The sequence below is a fragment of the Aquila chrysaetos genome, chromosome 25 (genome assembly GCF_900496995.4).
Source record: "Aquila chrysaetos chrysaetos chromosome 25, bAquChr1.4, whole genome shotgun sequence".
In the NCBI taxonomy this organism is placed as follows: domain Eukaryota; kingdom Metazoa; phylum Chordata; class Aves; order Accipitriformes; family Accipitridae; genus Aquila; species Aquila chrysaetos.
In genome coordinates this window covers 12,356,591-12,378,035 of record NC_044028.1, presented here as the reverse complement: position 1 = coordinate 12,378,035, position 21,445 = coordinate 12,356,591, and the positions used below count along the sequence as shown (strand labels likewise).

At 36.0% G+C, this 21,445-nt stretch overlaps 1 protein-coding gene across 6 annotated transcripts in view; it reads right to left on the bottom strand.

The window, feature by feature from the left end:
- The window catches only part of TXNDC11 (thioredoxin domain containing 11), a 34,860-nt gene that overhangs the window by 6,536 nt on the left and 6,879 nt on the right, over positions 1-21,445 (bottom strand). For 5 of the 6 annotated variants that reach the window (XM_041120257.1, XM_030002173.2, XM_041120258.1 and 2 more), the window contains 8 exons: positions 20,536-20,665; positions 12,873-12,966; positions 11,511-11,623; positions 10,090-10,290; positions 6,852-7,635; positions 4,273-4,418; positions 2,954-3,063; positions 1,042-1,122 (listed from right to left, as the gene is read on the bottom strand). In XM_041120257.1, coding sequence (XP_040976191.1) covers positions 1,042-1,122; positions 2,954-3,063; positions 4,273-4,418; positions 6,852-7,635; positions 10,090-10,290; positions 11,511-11,623; positions 12,873-12,966; positions 20,536-20,665 — 1,659 coding nt within the window. The remainder of the gene's footprint in view (positions 1-1,041; positions 1,123-2,953; positions 3,064-4,272; positions 4,419-6,851; positions 7,636-10,089; positions 10,291-11,510; positions 11,624-12,872; positions 12,967-20,535; positions 20,666-21,445) is intronic. The other variant, XM_030002176.2, reaches the window with a different exon arrangement.

Here is a 21,445-nt window from a genome sequence, read left to right as displayed (position 1 = left end):
TAGTTCTTAGCTGATGAAATACTTCCATGGTTTATGCAGATTGCCAAAGAATCTGATATCCACAATACACGTACAGCTAGACACACATAAATTCCCCCTAAAAACCAAACATCAGAACAGTGAGAGAAACACAACCTGAAAGAAATTCAGTTTGAGCAACACACATCCCGAAGTCCCTCTGATTACGTTACATTCATTCTACCACAGAGGAGTGAGGGAGAAGTAAGAATACACAGATTAGGACCACTGTAATATTTCCAAAGGATGCATAAGCCCTCCTTTAGTAATCAGATTGCCTTTTGTTTTTGTTTTTTTGGTTTTGGGTTTTTTTTTTTTTGTTTTTTTTTTTGTTGTTGTTGTTAAGACAATTGTTTTACTTTAAACCCATGTGAGAGTCTATCTCCTCTCCCTCTGTAATGTCAAGATTGTTAAGTTTTTTTTCCTCTTAAGACTAAGCTTGGGCTGGATTACTTACTCTTCATCTGTGCTTATTTTTTAATTTTTCTTCATTAAAAACATAGCAAGCAAATCCTTGCATTTTACTGCAAGAATCCATTATAATACTCTTTGAGATGTCTCTTAGTTTATCCAATTAGAAGCGATTAGATACAAGCTGCACTAGATCTACATTGCGCCACCATCTACATAATTTCTCCCCCTTTTTCCCCTCCTGTAGGCACTCATTAATTTATTTGGGCCATTGCAAAATAATAATTTTAAATACAACCAAATAATAAGGAAAATTACTGAAGAATAAGGTTAGTAATGCTGCTGTTCATAAAGACTTACAAACAATTAAATAATGACCTTTGGACAGAACATTCACTATCGGCATACCATCAGCTATCCAAGTCTGTTGGGGGTTTTTTTGTTGTTTTGTTGTTGTTGGGTTTTTAAAATTAGAATATGCATAAAGTGAGAATGCATATACGGAAATGAATTACTGTTTGGCTTTTTTCTCTACTAAGACATGTAACCAGATAATTATTATAACTTAGTAAAATGAAAGTTAGAAACCCACAGGGAAAAGAATTACATTACCTCTGATGAGGAAAAAATAAAATGGTTGGGAGATGGTCTGTCATAAATTCCCATGGAAGGTCATTTCGAGTGGTATCAATTCTGTTAAGAAAAGACACACTGATGAAAAGAACAGGCAGATGAACAATCTGTTTTTTCTTGTAAAACACCACTTGAGGAATTGGGAAGAAGGAAATGCAAGTATCTGTGAAAGTAAATCTAAATGTGTTATGTCAAAAATATGTTGTGCATATGAGTAAGCAGAATTAATTATCAATATTCAAGATGATGAATCTCAGTTTAACAAATATCTATGGGGGTTTTTTTGCTAGAAAAATACTTACAGTATTCCAACTGCTCTCACTCAGCAATTAAATCGCACACTCATTATGTACACACTTTCCTCCTCTGAAACAAACAGCCTGCCTCACACTTTCAATGTGAGACTGAAGTTTTTTCTATTCATTAATTTGTTCCTCAAGTACAGCTCTAAGAATATCTTCCCCTCAAGTAGTTTTGGGATTAAATTACTTCGTGTCTTCCAAGGACAAGCACATTCTTAAAGGCACAATTTTTTCTAAAGCTGTCCATAGAAAGGAACACAAGATTTTGTGACTGAAAAACTCATTCAATTGCTTGTTATGTTTTTGTCTGCATTTTTAGGTTTTCTTTGATTACAAATAAAATTCTTATTAATTACAACACTTTTATTATAGAAAAAAACATAGGTGATCACATCGGTAATACTGCAATAAAAATAACGGAGCAAATGTGAGAACTTCAAAGTCAGGAAAGAGAATGGGTGTAGATTTGAGAGTAGCATTACATCTGTGGGAATAAAACCACAATTATAAATCTGGAGTGATAACTCCAGATTTTTAACTGAATTTTTTTCCTATACATCTCATGCTGCCTCCTGCCTTAAGTTCAGTCAGAATGAAACAAGGATGCAATCAGAGCAGATGTTTTAAGTATTGATGTATTACCAAATACATGAAATATATGTAAACTGGTTCTGGCTGGGATAGAATTAATTTTCTTTATAGTAGCTTGTATGGTGCTACATTTTAGATTTGTGATGAAAATAGCATTGATAACATAGGAGTGCTTTGGTCATTGCTGAACAGCCCTTCCACAGCATCAAGGCCTTCTCTGTTTCTCACTCTGACCCCACAGTGGATACACTGGGAGCTGGGGACATAACCAGGCAGATGACCTGAACTAACCAAAGAGCTATTCCATACCATCTAACGTCACGCTCAGCAATAAGAGGGAAAAGAGGGTGTTTTAGGGCGGTTAGCCATCTTTTACTTGGGAACAGTCTGGGCATCCATCTACCCACAGAAGGTGGTGAGTGACTGCCTTTGCATCACTTGTTCTGCTTTTTTCTCTCTCCTTCCACTTATCCTTCAATTATTAAACAATTTTGTTTTGTTTTATCTTGACCTCCAAGTTTTCTTGGTTTTATTCTTCCTTTCCTCTTCCCCCGTCCCATTGGGGATGGAGGGGGGAAGCGAGCGAGCAGCTGTGTGGTGCTTAGCTGTCCACAAGGGTTAACCCGCAATGTGTATTTCACCTATCTCAAACACAGTACTAGAGGATGTAATTATTTGCTACAAATTATGAGAGGGGGGTAAAAATTATTTTCTGCTGCCGTTTTATTGATTCACTTCCTGAAATTAGGAAGCTTCAAGATTAATTGCACTGTTTAAAAATTCATTTTAACTAAACTGTGTAACTACTGCAGTGAGACTGAAAACCACCAAATTTATACAGAGGAAAACAAAATAATGCATTCAAAGAGAAATGAAGCAGATGACATTCACGTCTACTATTGCAAGATTGTAGAGCGAAAAAAAGTAATTATTTTCTAGGCTGATGACCTCCATGAACTTAAATTATTCTAGAGAGATTAAATTAGAATCTTTTTTACCTTGCCACAGTGAAATTATCTGGAGGCAAAAGCCGAGCAAGTTGAATAAAGACGTGATTAAGAGAAGCACAGAATCCACACCACTGTGCATAATAGAGCAGCAAGACATTCTGGAAAATGAAATGGAGAAGAGTTTGATTATCTATTGTAGTTAATCTGCAGAAAAGGAGAACTAGTCTTCACAACATCTAAAACCTGGAACCCTTAAAACATGAAAGGAAACTATATCCTAATGTTAATAAACTTTATTCTAAGTTATTTACTGACACCCTCTGTCTACTGAGTTAACACAAAAAAACTCTTGGGGAATTCTCTTTCCATATAGAAAAAGACAAAATGAAGAGGATCATTTAGATCATTTGGTTTCGGATCATTCCTCTTAACTGAAAAAGCACCAAACTTTAGACAGTGACTGTATACTTCATATTGTCAGGGGGGTGGAAGATGATGTCTAGAGGCTTTTTGCCTCTGACTAGCATAACAGGAGTTAAGGCTGCTGGAAACCAATTACTGGAGATGTGTACATTCACTGCAAACCTGAAAGACAACAGATATTAATCCTTACTATCAGATTTTTAAGATATCAAAGTAATTTAACTACTGTTCAGAATAACATCTTATGTAAAGCAATTTCATGGCATGCAAATCGAAAGCTTTCACCTGTGAGAGTTTTGGGGGTTTTGCCATGTGCTTTCAAATAATGCCTTAGGTTTAAAAACTTCTAATTATTTTTTTTTCCTATTATGCCTACTTTGCAATAATTTTTAACTTTTTTTAAAGCAAGTTTTAAAAAAAAGTAATATATAGAAAAAAAGTTGTGGTATGTTTATTTCCTTTGAGGTATGGGACACAGAAATCAGAATATTCTTCAAATGTTACCTCAAACCTTATGTATTTAGCAAGTGCCCCTGCTACAGTGGAAGAAAGGAAAAGGAAAAAAATCAAGTCAAGGACACTTTTTTTTTCTATATTTCAAAACACAGGAAAAACCCCACACCTCCTCCCCCCGAAAAACCCCCAAAACAATCCCCAAAACCCCAACAAACCTTGAACTGTGGCAGAAACCTGTCAGGGAATCAGTTGCACTGACTTTTTGATTATTTTAACACCAGAAGAAGATCTTTTGCAGATTTACTTAAGATCCCACTATTGCACATTGCCTTTTTTTTTTTTTTTAAAAAAATACTTCTGAATTGTTACAAAATAACATATTTTATGTTACAAATAAGAAAGCATATCAATGTAAAAAAAGGGTAAGACCCCCTCCTCAAAAGTCTGAGCAATTATTTGCAAGAAACTTTTTCAGTAATGAGGTATACCTTTTCACTCAAAAACACGGTATCATGAAAGGTATTAGTAGTCACTTCAGTGATTACATGCTGTTCATGAAAATGGACTGAAGGGTCATCAACAAGATGCCTTTTCAAGGGACTGTAGAGAATACTGAAATTTTTTATGAAGTTCTCTGAAATGAAATTGATACATAACAAAGTTATTTCAGTTTCACAAATATGTGATTTTGGCAGTTTTTACTTTGGAATTCAGAAGAACTTACAGAGAAAATACAAATTCAAACCTGGTTTCACATCATTAATTTTTGACAGTTTGGTATCAACTCTTGAGTAACCACCACTGATGTGAAAACAAGACAAAATTTCACAGGTTTTTTGCTTTGCTCACTAGTCTTCTTTTCACTTGCCACACTACTCTCTAATCTTGCTTCTACCCCTATTCAATTCTACCCTTGTAATCTAACCACGCACCCGGTAAATCATAAATCCTCTCACCATTTTTCACTTTCTAGATAGCATTGAAGTATTTGGCCCTTATCTTGAAGGCTCCACTTAATTCCACATTTATTATTTTCATTTTTAATTACTTTCCCTGTAATTCTCCTTTTGCTTTAGACCTTTAAAGACTCTGCTATTCCCATGCCAATATGGCCAGCCACCTTTTGTTTACCAGTGCCCACCTTCCTCTTCATTCAACTTTCTCCTTAGTTTTAAGATATTTAACAAGCAGTTGGCCACTGGTAAAAATTTAAAATAAGCTCTAAAGCCCTCAACTACCTTCAGCTACAATACTCTGAGCCTGGACCATGTTCTCTAAATTGCGGCAAGATATCGACTGTATCCTTCTTTTCAATTTAGACAGAGAAATATTATTCTATGCATTATAAAATAAGAGTATACAATAATTAAGACAGAAGAGATAATATCAAACACATTAAAAATAATTATTTGATCAAATAGAAATATCTTGTGCTGGTATTTCCAGTCCAAAAATAGGCCCAAGTAAAACCGGCGCTTTTGTACATACACACAAAATACCAGATCATCAAGTTTATTGCTGAAATGCAAACAGCAATACATTTAATTTTATATTTACTATTCATCATTTCATTAAATTCTCACACCAGACTAAAACAGGTTTTTTCCTTCTAGATCTCCAGATCTGGAATATCTATGCGTGATTAAGTAATAACTGAAAGGAGGAGGCTAATTAAGAGACATACTCCTGAATTTTTAGAAACCATCTGTATAAGCTAAAATCTGTTAAAGGTATTAAATACAAATCTGTTTTGTTATTTTAAAACATCTAAAGTTAACATGCTTAAGAAGTAAAATAAAATTTTAAAAAACCCACAAAAACCAAACATAAATCACAGTGACTTGTTGACAAAATACGTGGAAGCTAAACTTTGCCGGAAGTTCAAACGACTTGGAATAGAAATATACTGAGTGTTACTCAGCAGAGGAACCCTCATCATGCTCAGGAAATCCTGTGACCTGAAAACAGTTTGAGACAGAAAGTACTGGGAGCAGAAAGAGGAAGGATATTTGTATCTCCTCAATCTGATCTTATTTTTTTCTAAACATCCTTTTATGGTCACTGGGGTTTTTGTTTGTTTTTCCAGAGTGTTCTTCTGGGGGGTTGGGACAGAGACAGAATACAGGGCTGGATGGGATCCTTAATAAGAACGTGGCTATTTGTTCTATGTTGTATATACTTTTGTACTTACAGATTTATGGGAAAATGCGAATGTAATTAATGCTATAAGAATTACACTGATACACCTTCTTGAACAATTTATTTTAATACTATGTTCACCTGAATTTACTGCCATGTTTACGTCAGTGCTAACATTAAAAAACCCTGCATTTTCTGAAGGTGGACTCAGTTTTGCACATCATCATGATAGGTAAATGCATGCGGTTAGGCATGTTGTGTCTTATTCAATAACTTGCAAATAAATCAGAACTGCAATTATTGGGTTGGTAATTTTTTTGGTTTGGTTTTTTTTTTTTTTTTTTTACTCCTCCAATTCAGCCAGGAAATAAAAGTATTGACAGATTTGGCCAAAACCTCTTCAGAGCTCTACCTTGAAAACACACATACTTTACAAAATAAATTTAAAACAATCTGTAAGTTGGTTTCAGAGGACAAGAGGAAGGGCTAGTCTCTGCTGATAAGTGGGCAGCATCTCCTGAAATTCTGGGATATTTTAGTACACAGAACAGCTGAGCAAACACCAATACCACCATTAATATACAAATGTCTTCTGTAATATCAAATGTGCTAGATGCATAGTAATTCCCCCCCCTGCCCAAGCAAATTAGTTTAGATTTTACCAATTCCTTCAATGCATCAGGCAGTCAAGCATCACACATTTTGAGGTTCACTTCTTTTAAAGTGAATCACTTTTGGTATATGAAACTTAGTTCTTACATCATCTAGAACACAATTCTACTGCTTGGTTAACTACTAAATAAATTAGAATAGAATAAATTACGATTCACAATGCTGACTTTTCAAAATGGCATTAAGTTTGCAATTCATAAGCTTACTTGCAAACCTAATTTTCTTATTTAAAGCATTTGTATAGTGGATACCATACCCAGGGCAGATCCAACAAGTGACTGATTTTGATCCAGGACATAGTGCACTTCTTCTTTCAGATCAACAATGGCAGCAAATTCCTTAAGATGAGTAGATCTTGATGCTCCTAGTCTCTCTGCATATATCCAAAAAAGATTTGAATCCAGTAGATAGAGATTCAAGGTTTTGTTGGTCCTGCAGCTCAGACCAGTAATGTTAATGCCACTAATATGAAGGTTAGGAATAAAACAATTCCTATCCTCAATGTGAGGAATAGAACGTTGGGTGTTATCTTTCTTCCCATGGGAAGAAAATGCTACTTTGGGGGTCTGAAAGATGGTCTTCTCAGAACTAATGAAACTTAAAAAATGCCTGTTTACTGTCCTGCAACATGCAGTGTAATAGCTAAAGGGACTATAGAAACTTAAGAAATTGCTGCATTCTATGGTATTTGATATAACTTGAAAAAAGGTATGTTCCTGGAGGTAGAAAGAGTCCAAAGCTGCTTCTATCTCTAAAAAGTTACAGTGTGGCACATGGACTTTATTTGGTTTGACACCAAGTGTCTGGTTAATGCAAAGCTCACAGACATTGTGAGTTCTAGATATTGAATGCCACTGTGGAAGCACCACTGTGTTACAGCATGGGTACTTGGTTATTGAAAATGTTTCTGGTAATTTCATATGTGCATCTGGTACAGAGGAATCAAAAGCTGGTGAATCAGTGTCTCCTAAGTGTCGAAGATCTGGCTCAGCTGCCTGGCTTTTATTACAGTTGTGGTATTCCAAGGCCACTTTGGTAATCTACGGGGTGGGGGAGAAAAAAAAAAAAGAGAACAAAAGCAGGATTAATTGTACATAGTTCACTCAAATGCAGTTATCTGTTGCAGGTTTAACGAAGTGTATGCAATTAGAGATGGAATTTCAGAAATGTGAAGTTGACTATTCTTCTTTCTAACAAAAAAAATTATAGGAGGCTGTGACTTGATAACAAAATTAAATTGTCAGATATTTAAGCATGTAAGAATTACATGTACAGAACAACAAAAAGCCACTTTAAAATTTTTTCAGTCCGCTACACTGATCTCAAGGTCCTCTTTGCATTGTATTTATCACAGTGCGATAACACTACATTTTAAGGTTAAATCCCACTATGTGAAGCATTAATCAGTACAGGTTCCTGAATTTCCCTTATTTTCCAATACGAGGAGAAAATAAATTAAAGCATTCCCATATGAAAAGCAAATAGAGATTTTTCCTGGTATAGGTGGTGCACAAATTTTGTAGCAATCACTAACAGCGTTGAAGCAATGTTAGTATTCTCCCAGCCATGGGCATATAGTTGTAATACTGCAGGTGTACTTTGCATATAGTAACACGTGACTTATTGGGAGAAGAAAGAAAAAAGGAAAATAAGAAAAAAGCCTGCCTCTCAGTGCAAACATTCCTGTGCTGCATCACCATTTTGTTTCTCATAACCAAGGGGAAACATGCAGCAAAAATGGCATTTGTATGGACCATAGAAGGAATGCCCTTTCTAGGAGATAAATAACAGAACATACAAGAAAGGAAAATGAAAGAGTAAGTTTCCCTTCATCCTCATCTATCACATTAAACATAACCAAAATACAGAACATACGCACATTGCTTACAGAAGAACACTTTGATAGGAATCATTATAATTATCAAAGGGATGTTGAAGCATCACATCTAGGAGGGGTGCTGTGTCATAGGACCATCAATATTAAGATGTGGTCTATAGCAAAAGTTTGTTACAGTCTTTAAGAATTTGTTCTCAGACGTTTTCATCCTGAAAACGCTCAATTAAATCCTTAAAAGAAACTTCACCCCTCATAGTATAATCTAGCCTGAAGATTTTGACTACCTACATAGAGAAATACGAGAAGAAATTATGAACAGAAAACCAGATTTGTGATATGAAATCTCATTTCAGCGAGCTACTATCAGAAAAAAAAATTTGCTCTGACAGCTTTCAACATAAAACTTGACAGCCTTGTTCTTTGCAACTGGCGTACAGTCAAGTGGTTTCATTGCTTGATGAAACCCACAGGACAGCTGCAGTAAACATCTCTTCCTATGGTAAACAAGTTGCATAATATCCCTCTATCAAAGCAAAGCTATACCAGATCAGCTGGACTATTTTGTATCTCATTTCACATTTTGATATAGATAAATACTGTTATTTAGCAGAATGAAATCTGAAATGGAACGTCTTATGTTGCACTGATTTGACCTAAATAAGTGGTATCTGTTACTAAAACGTTTAATCTGTGACAAGCATCACTGAATTAAGTCTGCCAAAAATAAGTACAAGAATAATCGCAGTTCTTTTCCAGTCTTTCCACAAAGATTTCCCCAACCCTATCTTGTAGCACTATAGCTTTTATTTTGTCTATTTCTAGTTTGGCTAAACATTGTATCCTAAGTTATCTTCATTTTTTTCCTCATTGCTTCAGACACTGCAATACTAATTAGGCCTCCTTGTGGAAACCACACATTCCAGGAGATAGATGCCATGGATACAAGTCAGCATTGCCACCAAAACTTAGCCCTGCTTTTCATCTTCCACAGATGCTTGGTTCTTGTTCCACACTGTCCTTAGTGCTATGTGATCACCACTGTGATGTGCAGCTGTGTGATATACTAAATGGGACGATGGGTTCCAGCTAAAAAATAGCCCAGGGGAAAAAAAATTATTTTTTAGCCAAGTTAGTTTCCCTATCTCGTTTACTTCACAGCTATACAAACTCAGAAATGGAAATAACAGCAGAGAAAGAGAAAACTGGAAGGCGACTGTCTGGTTTAATAAAAGTTCCATTCTTCCTTGTGTAACCACCTCTGGAAAGACGGAAGGAGAGGAGAAATAGAATGACGTGGACAAAACACAAGTCCTGCAATACTCGATTCATTCTTGCTTTTCCGTTTGAGCTTAGTCAGCTGGAACAGAAGACCAAAGATCTGCATCTCTCACACAGCACTCACCACAAAAAGAAGGAAGTCAAGGAAGAGTTAGGTGCTTGTTCTAAACAACTGTTGACATGAGATAAAGGCATGTGTGGGATGCAAACCAGCGTAAGGGAGTTGTGATAATATGACTTGAGAAAAAAAAATGTTTTTAAACAAGACTGAATACTTGGAACAGTGAAATAAAATATCTGTCACAATTAAGCTCAGAACCCTGACTAGAGTTCTCAAGCTCTAGTATTTTTGAAGTAAAAAAATAATTATTTCACTTACTTCATCTAAAAGAGGATGAATTTCTGCTAAGGGATTGTAAGGTATAAATATAAGAAGTGCTGGTCCTTTCTTCAGCTCATTGTTTAGAAGAAGGCTTTTTCCACCATGTGGTCTCAGCCAGCGTATGAGCGTCTCTCGATTTTCTAGAGCCCACTTGCAAATGTTCTCAGCAGTATAGTTCATGCTGTCATTTGGATAGATCTTGAAGGGGGGAAAAAATAATTACTTGTCCTCATTTGGTTTAGTAACGAATGCAGTTCTCAAATATGGCATGCTTTGTTCCTCTAATGCCTAAAACTCTCTTTCTAATGACACTATTCAGCAAGCTTCAGTGTGTCATATACCCTTTCCCTTTGGGAAATCTTTCCAAATCCTCATCAAATCATAGTAACACACACAACCTTTCAGGCAAAAAGTGTTCTACTAGGGAAGCTCCTCTTTCTTTTACTACATCTTTATAATCTTTATTTTTCTCACTAGTATGAATTTTCTTTGTAAGTGAAAGAGCTCAGTCTCTAAGTTGGTATCATCACGTATCTTGATTTACGGCATATTAGAACACTTTTTCCCACTACTCATTCACCATATTAACTCATTCTAAATTAGTCTTTTAAGACCCCAACATCAACATTGCATTTAAAACTGGTATTTCTTATTACTGAATGCAGGGAAAAGAAATGCATAACAAAATGTGCTCACAGCTTCTAGGATCACTTTAGAAAATTAAGGCAAGTTTATCTTAAATCATTTGCACAGACAAAAGTTGTTTTATGTATTCACCAGTAATTTAACCTGAAAAAATCCACATTTTTCCTAGTCTCAATTGAATAAAATACATGTTACAATATTTATCTTCACAGAGTTTCCACTTGTGGTAGCACTGTGGATAGGTAAGGTCTCTATGCCAAATAGCAAATCTGAAAGTTAGTATTTTCAGTCTTAGTCTTCCAAAAACAAGGCACGTGGATTAATAATTACTATGAATTTTCAATTAAATTAATTTGCATGATTTTTCTAATCAGTGTGATGTCATACCTTTATACCAAAATGCAAGTTGTCACTATTCCTACTATCTCTCCACAAAATCTCTTTGTCCGTTCAAGTAGCCTTCTAATTCTGACCCACTGAAAGAGGTAGAAACTTTAGGAAAAAGTCTTTGTGTAGTCATTTCTGAGGTGTTTCGGTTTTGGGGGTTTTGTTTTGATAGAGATGATCAACTTGGGTCTTATCTACTGTTTAGAACAGCTGCTGACTGGTAGAATGAAAATGTGTATTACTGTATAAAAATACCATTCTTAAACATCCTGTATCCTAAAGCTCCGTGAAACACTTATTCACAGTCTACTATGACAGAGCTTCAATCTCCATGTCAATCTCCATGTACTGTTTCAGCATCACTACAACATAAATACAATACTCACAAGAGATGTGTTGACATGTCTGTGCAAATACACGCTGCCTGAATGCACCAAGGAGATCTCCTCTGCAACATGTTTATCTGTGATCACTCCAAAGCGTATTGTTCCAAGGTAATCTGAAAGGGCAAATTTTCAGTTTTTAAATACAATTACACACACCGAACTTCTCTCCTGAAAGCCTTAGAAGAACACCTTCAAACCAAACCACAGAACATTGCTGTGTAATGGCACCGAAATCCTACTGAATAGCAACTGCCAATATTGGTGATTAAGTGAGGTAGAAGAAAGATGACAGAAGCAGGCAACAAGAACAGATATGTTCCTCTTCGGCACTCAAGGTATACAGAATGTTAACCTGAATTGTCCAATGTCTTGGTTTACTTATTAAACATAGAATCTGGTATCATAGCTGCACCTTGCTACGTGTTACGGCATCTCAAAAGCCAAGATGAGATACGCGTATAAGGAAAAGCAATGAACATTGACTGTTTAGATGATGTACATTTACAGTAAATAAATATTATTTAAATACGTATTATAATGTTTCTATATTGATAAATATGTACACACAAGGATAGAATGCTTCTCATCTTTATGTTGCAAAGAACTATCCCAAAATATAAAGGGGAAGTTACAGAACAAAATATAGGAGAACAGGCTCTATGTCATATACCAAGTCAGTGGCACAGTAAAAATCAGAATAATGGTATCAATTTCCTTCATTTGCTGACAGGAAGAAATATCCATAAAATGTGCTAATCTTAACTTTAAGAAAGTCCTGTCCAGAATTTATGACCCCAAAAACCTGTATTAATCATATACAAAGTTTGCATATTTAAATGCAAGAGATTTTGTATTTTAGATTATTAAGGTGAAACAAAAGAGGGAGAAAGCCCTTCTCATCATGCTACCCTGTACCAGCTCTGTAACTCCATCCAGGAAAGCACTTTGTTGAATTCAATTACTAAGTATTGACAAAGTCAAGTTCATCCTAATGCCTCTGAACCTGACATTTCAAATGTTGCACAAGACAAACACGCTTGGATTTAACTTAAATAAGTGCTAGTCTGATTATGGCTCTATATGGGTTGCAGCTACACATTTAGGTTTTTGAGGAAACTATCTTAATGTATCCTTGAATAGCAGCCTGTCATATACTTTATTCCATGATGGCCGATCACATAGTAAGCCTTTTATGTAAGCAATCCTCGCACTGTAATAAAAGACAGTCTCATAATTAGATCAACATCAAGAAACACTCAAAAGGGATTAATTCCCAAGGTATAAAATATTGCAAAAAACTACTAAAGCCCATATAAATAACTAATTCACAGATGCCTTAAATTACGAAAATGAAGCTTTTACCTTTCTTTAATGAATGTAATGCTGATGTGAAAAATGTTAAATAACCAGGCGGTTGAGGTGAAGCATTGAACTCAAAATATCCTAGAACTCCAGGCTGAAATAATAAGAATTAGAGTTAAGTTATTTTCAACTATAAATATACAGGGCACAGCAATTATTTGCCTACAGTAGAACACAACAGATTTTAAAAAGACAACAAAGTTTACTGAAGAACAGTCACTTCATGCTGCAAGAAGAAATTTAGTATTAAAAGACTGAATGGAAATCAGTTCTAAAGATGTCATTCAAAAGCTACGTACGAGAGACGGTTTTTATGGCTGTAGATGCCTAAGTTTCAAACAGCATTATTTACCATGTTAGCAACTGAAGTTCACTAAAAACAATTAATATTTGTTTTGCAACTATTTTATGAGTCAGTTCCAGCACCAACATAAGAACCATAAGCATAATGATTTCTTTTAGAATTGGATTTTCAGAGTATAAACAACTTAAACATTAACACTTTAATTGTTCACTATGTTGCACATAATTAGCAACTACATATGAATTCACACATTTTGCATGAATACTTGAACTGTTAAGTCAACTTATCATCCCATCATTAAACTATCAGTCATTGTAAATTCTTTCAGTATATCCCCACAGGAGTCAGTGAGAGACCAGATGCCCCCAAATAATGAAAGAGCCCCATATCCCACCTGCATATCCATGAAGTTCTTCAAATTGCCAAACAGACAATTCAAAATTTAAAAGACTCATCCCTAAATAGGCCTATTGACTTTGCCAGGTACGAAGCCTGAATGGCTTCATATTAAATTCAGGAAGAGAATCTGGGAGAAGCTGACTTGGAACAGAGAGGCGCATGGTCTTTAGACTTCTCTTGTTCCAAAATTGCAGTGAAGCTTTAGTTTTAAATTTTGCAAAATATAACCCATTAGAAGTTATTATTAATTATTTTTTTAACGCATCACTCAAACTGGCTTAATAAACTCTCAGGACAGAGTAAGTGATAGAATTTAGTTATTTTGTGTTGCTTCCCAGTTCCACCAGTGCATACAGAAAAAGCATTTGATACACAAAGCAAGAGCACTCTAGGGATTGCTGTGGAACGAAAATTCCAGACTCACCAATAACCCATTCGTGTGGCAAATATATTCCCATATAAGTATTTTCATTTGGTATTTGAGAGGCTGCTTTATTTTTTTTTGTTGAGTTTTACATATACATTTTTAAATTTCTTTTTAAAACATGAACATATATTTTACCTGTTACTGTCATTAGTGATATGAATTCAGTTATTCATACCAGCCATATGAACTGAGCTAATTCAGTATGAATTAGTGATCTCAGGATGTTCACCAATAACAACAATGCCCATTGCAACTCATGACCTGCTCTTTTATGCAGGAATTATCTTTCATGAATGAATGCTGAACACAAGAGCCTTGTTCATAAAGAATCCTTATGAGGTAACCCAATAAAATTATCATAATAAAAATGAGATGCAAGCAATTAGTGAAATTTCTGCAATAACAGTTTTCAAGAAGGAAATAAAACAATAAATAAAAGTAAAAAACCACAGCAAAATAATAGCACTCATTCTTCTTTTTTAAACAATAAACAGGTTAGTAATTAGTGTTCATCTTTTTCTCCTAGTACCAAATCAAGACAGTAAAAAGAAACAGTCCCTTATAAAAAACTTCTAAAGCATTCAAATGAACCAAAATAAGGAGACAGATGATGATCAAAATTTTAGTTTCCCATTTCCTAGGACCATTTTTTAATACTATTACTGTGTGAAGCAAACTTATAGCACCAAATAGTGAATGAAAGAAGAGTCAAAAGTGACAGTAAAATGTGACAAGAAGCCAAAAGTCAGATCTAGAAATATTTATAAAGTTATTAAAAAAGGTGATGTTCTGATTCTGACTGCCAGTTCTGCTGTACACTAATAGAAGCTTAAGACTTCCAGATCGTGAAAAATGTTTCCATGAGACATTTTTGCAAAGTGTTTTTTCAATAAGAAAAAATTGTAATGGGAGAATATATACTAATGTTATATGCCTAATCAGTAATCTGGTTAATTAATGTCCTTTTAACGATCATCCCAACATAGTTAAAATTTCCTCGTCACAGGCTGCAATTATACATACAAGGAAAGTGTCTGAAATGCTGTGTTTCTTCTCAAGTACCATGCAAACTTTCCTGTTCTGTCAGAATGAAGAGATTTACTTGCTAATACCAACTACTCTGTTCATTTTAACAAAACTGAACACTTCCAGGTGCTAGCAACTAACAAGGAATCTTGCTCCGTACAAGTGAGATTAAAGTCTTAAAGAGATCTCAATATAAATAAGACGTTCCTAGTTTTGAATACAAGTATGCTAAGAGGAGCTTGACAGCAGCAACTCCCACTTCCTTTCACGTAAGAACCTCCAAAACAATCAATAATCAACTGGCATAGCAACAGCTACTTGCATACAGTTTATGTGGGCATCTACATACAAGCTGTTACTGATGATCAGCTGCTTCCAGGCAACCATCTTTGTGGAGTTACGGTTACCTATCTTCATGCAGGCAGTTAGGAATAATCAGTTGAACAGGATACGGCTTGCTGGTACATAAAGTTGAAGGATACAATATTAGAATGTGACATAGAGATAGTTTACAGACATTGCATTAAGAGCATTGGCATTGCTAGAGTGGAGCTTACGGGAGCTTTTCTTTCCATGAAACAATTTTCAGCACCTGCCTCAGAGTGTCTGTAGAAAAGGTTTTGGAACAAACTTGAGGACGTCAATAGTGAAGAGTCATTAGTGCCATCTCCTAACGAAACTCATGGAAATACAAATGGAAACTGAATGGAAATACAAAATCATTAATTGTAATGTAGCCTATTTCTTGCTTGGTCTCTACACCAAAGGAATGGAAAGTGGTGGGTGATGCCAATTAAATCAAACAACAGACTTGACAAGAATCTCAACAGTTACAGAACACCAAATTCATAGAAACTGTAAGAATTAATAGAGAACTTCAGATGAGTAATTTTTATTGGAAAACAGCCAGCACGGTTTTATTACTGAACCATGCCTCAAGTCTACCACAGTTCTTTGAAGGTATAAGCAAGCATGTAGATGACTGATCTACTCAATGCAGCATACTGTAATTCCCCCAAAGCCTACAAGAAGTTACCAAACACAATGGAAGAAACTAAGGTGATAAAGAATAACACAGAAGGTCCTTTTTTGGATTAGTAGAAAAGATATAGAAAACTACAGGTAGAAGTTACTGGTTTTCCACAGTCAAAGTCAGCCAGCCAGGATGTATACTGGTGCTCATATAGTTCAACACTTTTATAAATGATTTAGAAAAGGGAGAAAAGGGTGAGGAACAAAATTTGCAAACTACAGCTGACTCAGAAAAGTTGCAGAAAGACAGTATTAAATGACTATGCAATGAAAGAGCTCTGAAATTTAAAGGTGAATTAATTGGAACAAAGAATAGAAAAAAACCCCACAGGTACTGATTAGCTTCTACAATTAGATAAACACTTTTACTACTCAATTAAGTTATTTCTATCCCAATTTGTATTTATTTATTTTTATGTTTTGGCTATATCGCACTGAGGTAAGGGAGATGGTATTTTTTTTCAGAATCTCAGACTTGTGCAGGCAGGCAATTCCTGCTTCATTTCATCTGTGAACACAGGAAAGAAAACACCAAGAGGAAAGGAACGTGTTATCTCTGGGGAACAGAAGAACCAATATTACATAACACTAACTCTATACTGTAGAAATGCAAAGAAGAAACTGTTGATTGATATTAGATTAATTAAATTTACAAGTAAAAGTCTGTTCATTCTCTAACAATGTTAAAAACGTTGTGTATCCAGAACTGAAAACAAATTCTCACATCATCATTTAACATAGGCACCACAGTACCCCACACAAGAGCAAGCTATTAAGTCAAATCCACTTCTGGGTCAGATCCTACACAGCTGGTTAATGCTCAGGAAGCATTTCTACACAAATAGAGCAAAGAAGAAAGCTGACACCATGTTAAGACACATGCCAGCTACCTCCCAGAGAGACCATCTCCTCCCCCACCTCTCCCAAAGCCAGAAAATTATGAGCTCCCTGGGCACATTTACCGTCATAAGTGAATGAAACTTTTTGTCTATACTACAGAAGCTGCATGTTTTCTTCCTTTGTGCCTCAGAAGGATGAGGCCATTTCTAGTAGTTGGGTTAGTCAGATGAGGAATAAGACATGCCACTTTGGATTAAAATGAAACTGTTACATCTCTGCAGTTAAGAAAACAAAAGTCTGATTACAGGTACTTACAGGTACCTGGAGTTATGGTAGGAACTGCACATCTTTCTCCTGATGTAACTTAGATGTTCCTATACATTCCGAGATTTTAACTGCTTTCCAAATGGGCTCTCAAAAATTAAATTCTAATTCTTATCCAGTTCTAGTTTTGCACTAGCATCGTTCCACGACCACAAAAAAACCTCAAGTAGCATCAGAAAATGCAGAACCTTAACGTTCGAGTCCTCCACCAGAATTTTTTTCACGGGGTTTGAGCGCCCTCTTGTGAGATCAATACAGCATCTCACAATACTCACGATTTGGTTGAGGAATGGACAGAACCCCATGGAACTAACACCACTTGCTCTTACATTTAGCTGGATTCTGTTCATCAGTGTTTCTTAGAAATAATAACATGCTAATTAACATTTGAATACACGATAAAATACTGCTAGATTTCAGTATCTCTTGGTGTGGTTCAACTTACCAAAAAACGCTTTGAACGTTATCTTAGTACCTTCACAGTACTTGTTAGTTTAGGCATGCTAACACGTTTAATGGATTGTGATATTCAATTTAGCGTGGCTAGAGCTCCTGGTTTTCTTTGCTAGATGCTTTTTTGGTCAAAAGCTGCCTACTGGAATTTGAACACAAGATTAAAGCACCAAAACCTTCACCGATTAGATGGAAAAAGACAACTACAGCCTGGCTATCAGTAAACTGCCAGGCAACAATAAAATGCCCTTGAAACAAGAAAAGAACAGTGCAGTAGTTCCTTTAAGTGTGAAAACACATGCTGAGCAGAACTTCAGCTTGACATGATGCCCTGCAAATGAATCGCTCATCTACTAGTAACTTCCCAACCTGTTGCATCCTCCAGATTATACATAATGCTATCCTTGGACAGAGTAACAAAACAATGAGGACCAAAAGTGAGTGACAGGCAACTGCTCTGCAACCTACTGCTTTTCCTTGATATGGGAGACCTTAATACCAAAGCAGAATGAAACAGCCAAGGAACAGAATGGGCACTGCCTAAGTGGAGTCTGGGGATCAGCTACAAAGAGGTTCTTTTCAACTGAAATTTTCAATTCAAAAGTAAATACCCCTAACATAAGTTTGCAGAACCCATTCCCTAGCAGAACACGGGACTGAAAATTAGATACTGATGATAACGAATCTTTCAGAAAATATTCTGAGCTTCAAATTAATTAGCTTCTCAATGAAGAAAGCACAAAAACCTGATCAAGCAGTAGACAGTGGTCAAAAATGCCCAATGATCTATCCTTTACAGTCTTCTCTCCTTTCCCTTCTGCTAAAAATTAACATTTTTAATATATAAAAGATCAAAAAATCAAAGGAGGACACTAGCCAAGGCTCTCAAAATAGCAATTAGTTTGTGCCATACATGCACTTCCTGTAACCTACTCTATTCCTCAAACTTTCTCACTTCTTAAAACACAGGAGTCACTTCCTGGATTGTATCTTCTACAAAAGGTACGAAGTTCCTTGACTTTCATGGAAAACATTAGAATATGTTCACATTTCTAACTGTTTAAAATGATGAATCAATGTGTTTATTTCCAGTTTAAAACTAACTTTTCCTTTGTGCCTGACTATGTTTCCCTCTCCATCCATCTTCACATACAATTCTCTCTTTCTTAGGTCTCCTCTGTATCCCAGCTCCTGATCACTCAGCATTTGCTATTCCTATTGCACTCACCTGGACTTGCACTAGCCAATGCTCTGTTCCCTGAATGGATCTTACTGCATGAGTTGGCTGTTATTTTTGTATCCCCTTCTCCCCCTCTTGCTTAACTTTACAGAGGCAAGACATTGAGCACCTAGTGCCATGGTCTGGGAAATAACCTCAGCGTTAAATGAGGGCAGCATTCAGGGCAGCATGACAGATCACACTCCATTCTTAGTCCATTTCAGAAAAAAAGAACCAACCAACACTGAACATAAACAGAGATCGGGCATTTGGAACCACAGAATTTGAAGCACAGGCAGGGGGGAAGTTTGAACATAGAAATAAAAATACCTGTTCAATTGCTAAGCAGTATTAAAAAAAATATTTTCTGGTTCCCCCATAAATTTGTCTTTTATCTTGCCTTTCTCCAGTGGAAGTGCATCTCCTATGGCAAAGCAAATTTAAGCTTAATGACACTATGCTTATTAGTTACCTTCGCAGACTACCAAGAAATAGTTCACAAAACACAGACCAACAACCAAGAAGCTGTTTTCAAATCTCTATAGGAGGCAAAAACCCAACAGTTTTAAAATGGCAAAACTGAAGCAGTGAAAGGACAACAGAATTGCTTGTGATTGCAGAAAGTATCAGCATCAGAGACAGACACACAACTCTACGCCTGACTCACAGTGCCTGTTTAAAACACTGGAAAACTAAACCCACTAATAGCTCCTGAGGGATAAACCGAAGCATGAATAGCACAGCACCTACCCATGGTAACTACCAGTGAGCATCCCCTTACGCTGTGGCAGTTTTCATTTAACAGCACAGGTCATGCTCTGTCCTGCAGCAGAACCAGTCATTAGAACGTGCGCTACTTCAAAGAGGAACTCTGCTTCATTCTGAAACATGGGAAAGCCCCTCGCATGCTTTGGCCACTACTACAGCATCAATTTGTTGATCAGATTTTCCATTCTGCTCTAACAGCTTGGGGCTTAGTAAGATTATGGTATTTCTCCATTGTGCACTACAGAAATGAACAGTTATAAAGGGATTATAAACGGTTCTGTTGTAAGCACATTTTGTCTAATTGGAAGTTATTAATCCACTAGTATTGCTACCAATCTTGGCACCTCTGAACACAACAGACCAAAAATTAATAAAACACAATGTACCAGTGGATTAAAATCATGAAGTTACAGCATATAAGGTGTTTAGGAACCATTATTTCAACTGATTTCACATTTGTTTTTACTTAACAGACTTGACTTAATAGAAAGGTCTAATATTCTTTTAAAAATTAAAGCAGTGATTACATATTTCTCAAATGCCTTCCCAACTTAGACTGCAAGATTTTTGCGAAAAGATTTCTCCCTTCTTTCTTGTTCATATGTAACTTTTTGGTGAGGTAACAACTTTGTTGTCTACATACTAAAGTACTGTAAATTAAGAGCATCACTAAATCAAAAGAGTCACTATACAGGGAACCAACATTATGAATTTGTCATTTTGTATTTTTATGATTTTAACAAATTTACAGGGCACTGATCTCAGGATCCTGGAAATAAACTAGTACTTTGGAGTAGATCAAATTTAATTGTGAAACAAGTCAAACTCTTTCTGAACCACAGTGGTAAAGCTAGAGAAGAGAGACAAGTACCTCATAATTTGAGAGGAAATCTAGTAATTTTGATCGAGACGAGATGTAGAGTAGTGGTGTCATCACCCGCCGAACAAACTTTTCAATATAAACAGCACTCATAGGGCCTTTGTATTCAATTGGTCCAAAACTAGTACCAAAAAAAATAATAAAACATTAAGACTTAAATTAACAATAGAGAGAGTCCCTCCTGGGGGTGGCAGAGATAGGAGTTACATAGACAACACGCTCAGCCTCTAGGGAATTGCTCTCCGTGTTAATTAACAGTGGCTTCTGTAACTGACAGAGGAGTTGTGTTACCAGACTTGAAGTACAGCGCAGAAATTGCAGTGACTCTAATGCAGCATCTATGGGTAGGTGCAGAGTATTGGTGGGGATGAAGGGGTGGAGACCATCTCTGAGTCCCGTTAAAGAAGTTGGTAAAATGCAGGTATGAATTATATGATCGTATACATACCCTTCTGCTTTGTTCGAAGTAAATATATGTGACTTAAAAATACACATCTGAAAAATGTCATTATCTTCACTTGATTTTTTAAAAAATCTTTAGAAAGTTCAAACAGTATCAATCTGAAAAGGTGCAGTATTTTTACACTGACTTTTACAAGTAGCACTCAATAAAGCAGGGACGAATCCAGTCACACTGCTGATGAACAGACTCAGCAAGTCTACAGTTTCTCCCCCAGCCATGTAATAAAACAGCTCACAGCACATAAGGTAGTGCTAAAACAGAGGGTGGGCCAGGCCTTGCAGCTATGATTTCCAGAGCTTCTCCTTCATCCCCCTTGAAATCCTGCATCTGATTTATTATCATTAGGTTAGACAAAGCATCACAGTTCAAAATGAAATCAAACACAAAAAGCATAAGGAATTAGTCCATTCCTGCTGAAGAATTTAATGTGATGCATTT